Source organism: Danio rerio, chromosome 4 (genome assembly GCF_049306965.1).
Source record: "Danio rerio strain Tuebingen ecotype United States chromosome 4, GRCz12tu, whole genome shotgun sequence".
Lineage (NCBI taxonomy): Eukaryota > Metazoa > Chordata > Actinopteri > Cypriniformes > Danionidae > Danio > Danio rerio.
The window spans coordinates 47,182,770-47,195,092 of record NC_133179.1 but is presented as its reverse complement, the minus strand read 5'-3'; the positions used below and the strand labels follow the sequence as shown (position 1 = coordinate 47,195,092).

The following is a 12,323-nucleotide window of genomic DNA, read 5'->3' as shown; positions in this document are numbered from 1 at the left end:
GTTAAAGAGGTCGGTAGCTTTAGCTGACCAGCGGCGCTAGCAGGCTAAAGCTACAAACAACAGGCGGATGCTCGAGGGACAGACCGTTTTTAAAGCAGCTTTGTTTGTATAAATGTATTAAGGGTTTGGTCACCCTAAGTAGGAGAGACAAATACTTAGCGAATGAGGAAGAATTTAATGATTAAGATTTAAATTGCGAGTAAATAGCAAGTCCAAACTTCAAGCACACAGTGTGTGACCGAACGGAGACAGTGACGCCAGTGACGTCACTCGAGCATGCGCATGCATGTTCTTCAAATATGCGGCTGCTGTCCCGTACAGAGCATTTTAAGGAGTTCTCGAGACCTAGCTGAGCTCAGAGCTCCCCTCTCGCCCTGAAAACGGGAGGGAGCCCAGGGCTCAAGGACTTTTTGAGCTCTGGGCTCTCTCCCGGGACAGCATGCCAAACTTGCTTATAATCAATCATTAGCTTAGATTGAACTCATGAAAGATGAATTGAATTGAATCTGCTTAAATGTGTACATATTAATGGACCGTACAAAATTTCATCTAATTTATTTTACATTTAATGTGCATCAGAAATACAATGTGTGTAGCCAATGTTTCCAGTGTCTTTTCACTTTTCAGCTTGTGATGAGAGTTTTTAAGGCTTAATGAAAACTTTTTTATTTTTTATTTCAGACCTAATTAAAGAGAACGAGGAGAGTAAAGAAGAGGAACATCAGGTTAAAATTGAGGATGAAACTCATTTACAGACTAATGGTATTTTGATAAGAAGAGACGAGAACTGTTTCTCCTGCACTCAGTATGGAAAGAGTTTTGCAAGCAAAAGCAAACTTAAGATTCACATGAACAACCACACTAGAGATAAACCATTCACATGCACTCAGTGTGGGAAGAGTTTCAGCCAATCATCAAGCCTTAATCGACACATGAGGATCCACACTGGAGAGAAACCATTCACATGCACTCAGTGTGGGAAAAGCTTTAGCCAATCATCACACCTTAATCAACACATGATGATCCACACTGGAGAAAAACCATTCACCTGCTCTCAGTGTGGGAAGAGTTTTAAGCGCTTATCATACCTCATTGAACACACGAGGATCCACACTGGAGAGAAACCATTCACATGTTCTCAGTGTGGGAAGAGTTATTACTGCTCATCACACCTTATTCAACACATAAGGATCCACACTGGAGAGAAACCATTCACATGCACACAATGTGGGAAGAGTTTCAGCCGATCATCATCCTTTAATCAACACATGAGGATCCACACTGGAGAGAAACCATTTACTTGCACTCAGTGTAGAAAGACTTTTAACTGCTCAACACACCTTATTCAACATATGAGGATCCACACTGGAGAGAAACCATTCACATGCACTCAGTGTGGGAAGAGTTTTAACCGCTTGTCACACCTTAATCAACACTTGAGGATCCACACTGGACAGAAACCATTCACATGCATACAGTGTGGGAAGAGTTTCAGCCAATCTTCATCCCTTAATCTACACATGAGGATCCACACTGGAGAGAAACCATTCACTTGCACTCAGTGTGGGAAGAGTGTCAACCGATCATCAAACCTTAATAAACACATGAAGATCCACACTGGTGTGAAAGAGGATATTTGCTTGAGTGTGGGAAGAGGTTTAATCAGTAAACACATCTGAAAACAAAAAAGAGGATTCACACTGGAGAGAAACTGTACAGATATGATCAGCGTCTACAGAGTTTCGCTCATTCTGCGCAGCTTAGGAAACACATGGACAAAAAGTTGCACACATGACATGAATGCAGCAAAACATTTTTTTTTTATGTGCACAGGATGTTTCATGTCTAAATGATGTTTGAAAAGGCTGAGTGACAGTATACTGTTTTCCAACACTCCTACACTGCGGTGGGGGGGTTGTAAATGTGTTGCGTAAACCTACTGGTGGTGGCTGAGAGAAAAACAGTTTCATAAACATGTGGCAAACAGCACCTCTGCGGCTTAAATCTCTTTGCAAGTGATTGTACAGATGCGGATACATCCGTACTCCACTCTCCAGTGTATTCATGTTGCTAGTGTTGTTTTGAATGAAGTTCTCTGTCTGACTCCCCAAATCTGAAACAAATCACTGGGAAGACACCGCACATCAAAGAGGGTGAAGAGGGGTCTGGATGCAGACCTGGTGCAGTGCAATCTGAGCTGCATCCAATGCTTTATAATGCACTCACCTAACCCCACCCCTAACCATCACAGTGACGTCACTCATTCCCTTGAGTGCATTGTGTCTGACATTGCATCGCTGAGTGATGCATTCTCAGCTTGTATCATAAAGGCTGCATCCAGATACTATTGAGAGGGTGCAGCTCCAGGACGGTTAGTTTGCAGTATACCAGGGCCTCAAGTTTAGAAAGCCCATTCAATTGTCCTGTGTTGTTGCTTTTATTAGTAAAGTTTCTTTACTTTTAGGTTCAAGATTCTTTCTAGTTTACTACATTTACTTTTTTTAAATAGAATACAAGTTTGATGAATTTTATGATTTAGGCAGATCGACAGGTATTCAGTTTTACAATATTAATACACTGTGATGATCCCAAGTCTCCAGATTGGAGTATGTGGTAAATCCTGATTGGATGCCTGCATTACTCATCAATGGGTATATAAAAGTTGTTGTGCTAGCTACCTCAGGACACTGTGGCTACTCAGGAGTCCTCATGCCAAGACCTGCCATCTCATTGACTCTTTACCATTATGGTTTTGTTTTGGTTTTTGTTATGGTTTAAAGTGTTGTGATTATATCCTAAGTTCTTTATCTTCATTATTATCCCTAGACATTTTTTGGTTGCGTTGATTGATTGGTCTTACTGAAGTTACATTTTATAATAAATAATTTGCATTCAGGCTATTTTGTTGGTTCATCTCTCTTTTATGTTGCGACTCAAACAAGTGGGTCATAACACTTTGTTAAAAGTTTCCGGTTGTATCCGAGATTTTGTCCTTTCAGTCATGACCATAGGTGAGAGTAGGAACCTAGATTGAGCGGTAAATTGAGAACATTGCCATTTGTCTCAGCTCCTTCACCACAACAGACAATCACATCCACTGCATTACTGCTGCCGCTGCACTGATCCATCTTTAAATCTCACATTCCATTCCTCTTGAAAAAAACAAACAAAAAAAAAAAACAAAACAAAACATATATACTGAAATTTCATTTAGGGTAGGGACTCTAAAGAAACTGGAAATGGCCACCTTTTTCCAGTCAAACACCATGGTTTCTGACTTAGTGGTGCTGTTTCTTTCCCTGCCATGTTTCACTCAGCAGCAAATCGACCCACTGCATGCTAAAGGTCCATGTCTTATAAATCCAAAAGGACAACATATTGTTGTAAACAAATGAATGAGTGAAGAAGTAGAAGAAGTAGAACCCAGTCCAGGAGAGAAGAAACAAGCAGAATTCCTTTATTAAGACGTGTTGGTTTATCTGCAGTCATATAATGTCTTCAAGATGTCCATGTGTCTGCAGGAGCCTACTAGAGGTCCCCAGTCTGCAAGTTCTATCACGAGTCTGATCACAAGTTTGAATTAAGACAAAGATTTCATGTCTATATTGTGTTCTTAGGAGGAGGGGAGATGGCTAAAACAAAGCATGCAAATTCAGTTTTGGAGTCAGCATGATACTGGCATAGGTGAAGAAGCCGCCAAGCTACGGACCACACAAGTTAATCAACAAAGGGTTTCTGTCGCATAAAAGCAACACCTGAAGACAAAGGCAGAGTCGTTTAAAGCATTTGCATCATTTTGGCTTAGCCTGTAGTCAGAAAGACAAAGGTTAAATGTCCCTCCTAGCTGGGATGTTAATGAAATAATATAATTAAAAACCAAATATTATAACTTTTCAAATATATGTAGATTATTGATCATTTGAAATTAGATTATATAAGTTTATATTCCCACAGTTCCCCCTTTGATAGTTATTTAAAAACTCACAAAAATATAATTTATAAGCCTTCTTAAATCCATTCAATGGCTTCTGTTTAATAACACAGGCCCTATCTTCCAGTCATGTAACTTGAAAAAGTTACAGGCACATTTAACTTATTCTGTCATTTTAATATTTACGTATATGTAAGTGTAGATTTCAAAACTGTTCACACATTTATGACAATCAGTTGTCATGTCATAAATCCTACATGATGACACAAAAAATCATGTAGTTAAACTGCAGATCTTCTGAAAGTCCATGGCTTGTGAATAGTGATTAATCTTTTGTGAGGTCTGTTTCTTGTGGTTCTTCTCCAGCAAAGAGTTGATCTGATGACTTCCTATCATTCGTGGATCTCCGTAGTGATGCTCTGGATCAGAGTGTTTCTTGAGAAGATGCAGTGTTTGTGTTTACCTGCACGCAAGAAAACAAGGAAACAGCAGACCAGCAGTAGTCATGCATAGACTTGTATGATCATACAGTTCATGTGTCTAGTTATTCAGGTGATCGTATAGTGGTTGTGTTAAGTTAGTGATCGTATAGTGCTGTGTATTTGATGTCTTCTAATCTTAAAGTCATGACAACTATAAAACAGTGAGGTTAGGATGGGGGAAGAAAAAAAAAAGGGAGTCTTCACCACAGGGTGCGGCCCCTGAAGCCTGTTGCTTTCAGATCTGCCCTGGGCTGCTTACTGATTTGTGTGTCCTGTTCTGTCCCTGAGTGTGGTGGGCAAACTTTAAAATGTGAGACACAAACTATCATTCAATAAATATCAGTCCTATAAGACATCATAACATTGAATGGGTAGTGATTGAAAATATGTGTTAAACACATTCAAGGCTGTGAGTGGACTTAAGCAGAGTTCTCTAATAAAAAGGAAGAAGTTTCCTTTGTGTCTTTTTTACAAAGAGTCTTTCATCTTAATTGTAAATTAACTGGGACATTAAGCACTCACAGCAAAAAAAAACAAAAAAAAAAACGGTTAGCATCTCTGTGGACAGCTCAATGGATCTAGTGATGAGGGGAAGGGTATGTTGAGGGCATTCAGCAAACTGTTTAAAAGTTGATTTACCCTGTTCATCTCTTTAAAAGTTCTTTTTATTCGTTCTAAACTCCCTCATCCAATGTCCTTTTTTACCACAGTAATGACAACAGATATTTTTCCTAAGACATTTATGATTTGATGTCTTTTCTGTGTTGACCTTAGTGGCGGCTGCTTCAATTCTGACTCTATCTTTAATATGAGAGTCTCTTTCCCACAAAGCTAAACTGTTCAGATTGTGTCTGAGAGTGGTGAAAGACCAGGGGCCTCATGTATCAACGCTGCGTACGCACAAAAACTTTGCGTACGCCAGGTTTCACGCTCAGAATCGCTCACGTTTGGATTTACTAACAATGAACTGAACGTGGGAATGTGCGCAGCTTCACGGCAGCTTTCTGGCAGGCGTACGCACATTTTTTGTGCGTGTCTGTTTTATTTCCATTGGCGACTCCTAGAGGCAGTTGTGTTAAATTCTTCTCTACAAAGTGTCTGAGCCTTGCAATGGCAGCTGTATGAGACGGGTTCATCTAGCAGGTATTTAAGGTTTCCATACCATACAGTTGACCAGCTAAACATTAAAGCACAATTTGCAGCAGTCGCCTGTTTTCCCAATGTAATCTGGGCTATCTACTGCACGCACATTGCTATAAAGACACTATCTGAAGATGAATTTGCATGCGTGAATCAGAAACATTTCCATTCAATAAATGTGCAAATAAAATATGATGCACAAACTTATTAATGATTCCTACTTGTCTTTCTCGTGATAAATAGTGGGCAAAATCTGATATGTAGCGGGGAAAAAAAGAAAAAAGAGTTCAGACGCTGGATTCGAACCGAGTTCATGCTCGAACGGGTCAATTCATGTTCACATGTGACATACGAGGTGCGCCACTGAGACTGTTAATTGTATTGCAACCTTTTACAGATATAAACCACACTATTTCTTTTTTAATGCACTCAGTGCGATGTTCAGACCCAACTGTGTTAACCGCATCAGCTAAACTCTCCCACTCTATTTTTTTCTCTTGTTGTTAATTCCAGAGAACAAACTTGCAAATAACACCGCTTTTCCTGCGGTCTACCTCCAAAAGCAGCACCTCCAATTCACATTCTGTTCAAAGTTTCTCTTTTTGCTTGATTTTGCCGTTGCTTTTTTGTTGGGTTTTGCCATTAGCATAGTCATTAGCATATTCATACGGGGGAGGAGGCAGGGAGGGGTTTTGTGCTCGTGCATGTTGCGCTCAGTTTCACGTTCATTCAGATGTACAAAAGAATATGCGTGAGATTCGGCGTACGCAGTGTTTCATACATCTGAATTTTTTTCTGCGTACTCACATTTACAGCTTTGTGCGTACGCAATGTTTTAGTAAGATTTCCACGCAAGTCTTCGTACATGAGGCCCCAGGTGATATTAAGATGTGGATGCAAGGCCATCCGACCAGATTCGGACTAGGGGTCCCTTATCATTGGACATAACACACTGTCCAAATTATCAGCTAATCCACTGTAAGTTATGGCGGATTGACAAAATCTCTCAATGAATTCATTCACAGATTCATCTTTCCTTTGCACACAACAAGTCACTTTTGACCAGTCAATCTTTGGGCCAACAATGTTCTTAAGAGCTTTCAAAACACCCTCTCTCAAATCATCCTTACTGGCATGTTGTAATTTAGAGGTCACAGCAGGCTCAAAACTGTTGAATTCAGAATCTGTTAGAATTTGCTGGGTAACGTCTGTTAATTACATATCATAAAGACACATTTTGCTGATCTGCTAAACTCTGAAAAATGTGTGCGTGCTGATGGTAAGCTTTGAGACTGTCTTGTTAATAACTGACATGGTGTCTTTGTTATTGCATCTTTTCTACAATGTTTATATTGTGTGTGTGTGTGTGTGTATATACTTTCTCTCTCTCTTTTTCTCTCTCTCTCTCTTTCTTTCTCTCTCTTCTCTATTATATGTATTTTTGATATTTTTGGGATTTATGTTATGAAGTGTTCAGTGTAAAACCGGAAGTCTTTTATTTTGAATTAATTACCATTAAGGATATAAACAGACACGGAAAGATCGCACATGATCACGGCGTCCCAGCTGTGCGGTCTGCTACGGACTAAAGGTTTAGCTTCTGGTTTGATTGGAGAACAAGGTACTGACACTTTGTTTAATATGTTTGTTTGTATGTATTGAGTTTGTATATTGAGTTTAAGTGATGTCTGTTTGTTTGTATATGGTTTTCATATTTGCTTACATTTGGTTTCATTTTCTCTTTGTATACAAGCTCTTACGGTGTTTGCAGTACGGTGCAAGGTGCACAGCAAATTCATTGGTGTTAAATTTCAAGTGTTGTGGTAATTCAGAGTAAAGTGTTAAAATTCTAGAGTTAGATAAGGTAAAACAACCCTCTCAGCGTTAGAAGCTGATTTGCCTCCTTGTCACACAGAGTAACATGTATCTACCTTTGTAGAAAACCCTTGTATTAGAGAAACTAATCAGAGTGTCTGAAATCTCACCACACCCTCATTCACCTGGCCCTTAAATTAGTCAATTAGTTTAGTCCACTAGACAGAGGGAATGACCACAAATAAGTGAATTCAGACACCTGCTGTTGAACACCTGCTGTTAACAAGCACAATCACTGAAGGAAGAAGAAATTGAAGGAAGAAATAAAACTACAGACACAGCCTCACACCAAACTAACTGAATTAAAACAGAGGATTAAACAACTCCATTAAATAATAGCATAAGCAGCTTCACTGATTACAGTTTGACTTAATTTCTGTAAGAATATTTGACAATGAACAGAGGTTATATTTTTTTTATTAAAAATATTTCATTTGACCTCACCATCATGGAGATCAGAGGCTGCTTATTTGAGTTCTTGAAGCTTTACGCTTATATCTTAATGTTTCTAAAACTCATTAGCTATAGCAAGAAAGGTCAAGAGAAACAATACTGTTTATGCTTAATTGTTATAGATATAATTTCAGGTGTTTAAAAAGTTGATTCATAAAGATATGCAAATATAGTTGTATTAAAACTGCATGGGACAATACTACTGGCAGTCTGCTGCTCTTCATAGAAGATTCAACAAACAATTAGGATGCAATTAATAATTAGAGTGTCATGCACTGAACATTCAAGCTCCGGTTTGCTCTTTATGACACACACACAGGCATCAAGAATCAGGACATGAACCTCAACCGTGGTTGCTAAAAAAAAAAAGCTGCATAGTTCATGCCGCAATGCATGCTGGGTGCCAGCATAGTACAAAGCTCCCAGCATGCATTGCAGCATGAATAAATTATGCAGCTTTATGTTCTTACAATCTCTTTATTTTCCTTTATTTTGTGTTGTTTTTGGGAGGTGATATTTCAGTATTATTTCAGTGTTTTTTTTAACTTGATTTTTATTTTTTTGTTTGTCACCATCATTGAGATTCAAAGACTAATTATTGATGTCTGTGTGTTTTTAAGTTCTGTCATAGATCAAATATTCTCATTGTAAATATTGTTTTTATTTTAAGGGAGCTTCAGTGGTTTTATTTATGTATATTATTTATTTCTCACACATAATTAATATGATATTGAATTAGAAAACAAGCAGGAAAGGAAGGCTATGTTATCATAAATAATCTCTTCAGACTGACACTTTAATTTTCTTTCGGCTTTCCATACTATATGTTTAAATAGTGTAATTAACACTAACTTTAACAGCTAAAGTAAAAGACATTTATAGTAAGAAGTTGAAGAGCTTGACTAAAGCAGACTCTGTCCTCCATCATGGTGACTTCAAATGAACAACGGAAATTTTATTAAGAGCTTTTGTTCACATGACAGAAATAAAGTCAAAGGTCAGTAATAGGTGAAGCTCCATGATAAGTTGTTTAATTTGATGAGTTTTTTTTAAAGATGTTGAAAAATAACATTTTTTATTGTGTAATTTGTTTTATTTTTATTGATTATTATTTTATTTAGAGTTTTTTTTTCTCAGTTGATTTCATCTTTGGTTTTGGCTTGTGTTTTTCTGTCCTTCAGTGATTCTGCTTGTTAACAGTTGTTCATCAACAATTCTCAATCCTCCTTTAATTAGACACTTAATTGTCTCATTAACTTCATCACTGTCTGAGTGTTCAGCCCTCTGTAGTGAGGACACTAGTGAGGATTTTGCTCTGGAATTTAAGGCTTACGTGTGTTCGAGTGAAAAATACAGACTATGGGATTTGTTTTTAACAGAAATATTCTGGAAACTAAATTTACGAATGTAAAATGTTGAAAACAGCATATTACTGGCAACCACTGCTGCCAGTATTTTGACATACATTTAACAGATATTTTACACAATAAGAGTTTGCTAATTAACACTCTGGGTGTTAAAATTTTTAACACTTTTAAAAAGTGTTATTTTAACACTTATAGTGGTTCCCATATAAACACTGAGGGAGTGTTAATTTTAACTCTAAGGTAGTAAAATCTACCAAATCTAAAATTTGCAGTGTGAGATCGATAAAAAATACAGACTGTTGAATGTGTTTTTAACAGAAATATTCTGTAAACTGAATTTATGAATGTTAAAAACAGCAGATTACTGGCGAACACAGCTGCTGGTATTTTTCGTAAAATCCAAAAATGAAAAAAAAAGAAAGAAAAACAGCAAAACGGTTTTTGTGTCACCATTGTGGAGGATAATAGCGTCTCTGTTCAAGTCCAAGAAGAACTGTCAAAAATTTGATGTTATGCTGCATCTTCTTTTGTTTAAAGGTAACTGTGTAGTTACTAATGCAGTCAAAATCTGTTAATTGCTATCACACATGCAAACATTATTGCATCTAAAGACTTTACATTTTTATGCACCAAGCTATGATTTTGTAAAATAAACAATGTATTAGTTCATGAAACATTGTTATTTTTTGTAAATTTATACAGTTACATAAAACTTCCATGTTTTTCACAGAAAGATTCTGGCAACCACAGCTGCTGGTATTTTTTTGGAAATTTAACAGATATTTTACACAATAAGAGTTTGCTAATTAACACTCTCTTGGTGTTGACAATGTTAACACTTTCAAAAGTGTTATTTTTAACACTTATAGTGGTTCCCATATAAACTCTGAGGGAGTGTTAATTTTAACTCCAAGGTAGTTAAATCTACTATCTAAAATTTGCTGTGTACTGCAGTTCTGTGCAGTAACAGGGTCACGTGAAAACACACCTGTAACCATTCCAAATGGAGGAAAAGAAGATAATGTTGAATTGGAATTTTTCACCCAAGAGTTAAACAGTAGTGTTATCATGAGTATTCATTCTGTCCGAAACTATAACATATATCAATGTTACTTAGGTTATATATTTTATTTATTTTCATTATTTAATTTTAGATAAAAATAAATAAATAAATAAATGTAATGCATCTTTAAAGTAAAAAAAAAAGATAATATATATATATAATTTTTTTGTTTTATTGAAAACTGACATTCTTATTCTTTTTCAATCAACAGGACCCATCGTATATGTAATTGGTGACAGCTACATTCGCCGTGGGGAAGAACGGGCAAGGCAAACTGTCGGGACCAACCTTGGTCTCGACGCCCATATCCGGTGGTTTGGCTGTGGAGGCTTGGTCTGGAGAAACCTTGTCTCTTTCTTTCGCCGCTGTCTTGAAGGAAGAGCTGTGCCAGATGTCCTGCTTATTCACTGTGGCGGAAATGACCTCGGTAACATAAAGAGTGTTATACTTGCCGCAGTGATGAAGCAGGACTTGCAAGACCTCCATAGGCAGTTCCCTCAGATGAAGATCATCTACTCTGCCATCACCCAGCGATGCCTGTGGAGGTTTGCTGAAAGTCTGAGGAAGATTGACAGGGCGCGGCGCTTTGTCAACCATGCGATGGCTACTATTATGGTGTCAGTTGGTGGTGCCATTGTTCATCACCCAGAGATAACATATAAAGATCCTGGCCATTTCTTACATGATAGAGTTCATTTGACCCCTTTGGGCAATGACATATTTTTAAAAAACCTTGCCCAGTGTCTGAAAAATCAAATCCAGTAGGGTGATGCTGGTTTTGGAGTTTCCACAAAGTTTTGGGATGAAAAATGGCCAAGATTTATTTATTTTTTTTATATGGTGATGAACAATGTGTGCGTGTGTGTGTTTTCTTTTGTTTGTTTGTTTGTTTGTTTGTTTGGTGTTGTTTTTTTACCTAGCCATCGCACTTCAACTTTTTCTCCCTCTTGTACCTTTTCTACTTATCTTCTCCAGACCCTATGCTTCTTCAGCCAATCCACCTGATAAACTTCTTAAACGTAACACTTTACACTACAGGGCACATAATTAATGTTAATTAATGTATTTACAAACATAAACTAATATATGTATCATTAATTCATTGTTTGTTCATGTTAGAAAAAACATTAACTAACATTAACTATGTGTCCCATATTTTAAAGTGTTACGTCCATTTTTCCCCACAGTGAATGTAGCTGTTATGATCACCAGCTGGGGTGTGCACAACTTCTACTAGATGGCACTCTATTCCACATCTGGATTACATTTCCCATAAAGCTTGCCACCTCTACAGATGACAATTTATCAGGACAATTTTCTTAATTGCTGCGTCACCTTTTTCTCTTTTGTTGACTATTTAAGACTCACATCAGAAACTGCACATGGATTGTCCAGTTTGTTTGAATCATTCCTTTCAGCCAGGATGAACTGATTCAGGTTTCAGGAATTATATATTGATGATAGTTTGGCATCCTTTCACCACATTTAGCGGAGACACCACTTACCAGCTTTGGACTTTTTCATTGTCTACATACAAGACATTTTTGAGAAAACATTTTACACTGTGTGCAGAAGCCTGCACATGCTGAATTGGAAAGGGATCTGTGTCTTCTTGAGGATATAATATTTTTCTGTATGCAATATCAGAGACATTTAAAATTTCCTGGAAGAATTTGGAAGATATGAAGTTCCTACATGATCGTGCATTTTTTTTTATTCATTCATTTTCTTTTTGACTTAGTCCCTTTATTAATCTGTGGTCATCACAGTGGAATGAACCGCCAACTTATCCAGCATTTGTTTTACATAGTGAATGCCCTTTCAACCACAACCTATCACTGAGAAACACCCATACACTCTTATTCACACACACACATTATAGACAATTTAGCTTACCCAATTCACCTCTACAGGTGTCAGGGTAATTAGGCAAGTCATAATGTAACAGTAGTTTCTTCTGCAGACAATCAAAAATATATATTGCTTGAGGGGGCTAATAATATCGAGCTATT

At 37.3% G+C, this 12,323-nt stretch overlaps 4 protein-coding genes across 21 annotated transcripts in view; 2 read left to right on the top strand and 2 right to left on the bottom strand.

Annotated features, from left to right (window-relative positions):
• The window catches only part of LOC110439432 (uncharacterized), a 215,198-nt gene extending 212,300 nt beyond the window's left edge, over window positions 1-2,898 (top strand). For both annotated transcript variants that reach the window (XM_073947702.1, XM_021475458.3), the window contains one exon: window positions 682-2,898. In XM_073947702.1, coding sequence (XP_073803803.1) covers window positions 682-1,679 — 998 coding nt within the window. In that variant the 3' untranslated portion in view covers window positions 1,680-2,898. The remainder of the gene's footprint in view (window positions 1-681) is intronic.
• zgc:174653 overlaps window positions 1-12,323 on the bottom strand; it is a 954,986-nt gene that overhangs the window by 4,723 nt on the left and 937,940 nt on the right. For 3 of the 17 annotated variants that reach the window (XM_068219877.2, XM_073945411.1, XM_073945412.1), the window contains exon 1: window positions 85-268. The exons of 12 other annotated variants lie outside the window; for them this stretch is intronic. The gene's annotated coding sequence lies outside the window, so the exon portion shown is untranslated. Of the gene's footprint in view, window positions 1-28; window positions 269-12,323 lie in introns of those variants that run through there. 2 more of the 17 variants (XM_073945408.1, XM_073945413.1) reach the window with 1 other exon arrangement.
• LOC108183924 (uncharacterized) overlaps window positions 1-12,323 on the top strand; it is a 667,181-nt gene that overhangs the window by 396,926 nt on the left and 257,932 nt on the right. The gene's annotated exons all lie outside the window — the stretch shown is intronic.
• LOC110439424 (uncharacterized) overlaps window positions 1-12,323 on the bottom strand; it is a 326,082-nt gene that overhangs the window by 245,841 nt on the left and 67,918 nt on the right. The window lies entirely within an intron of this gene.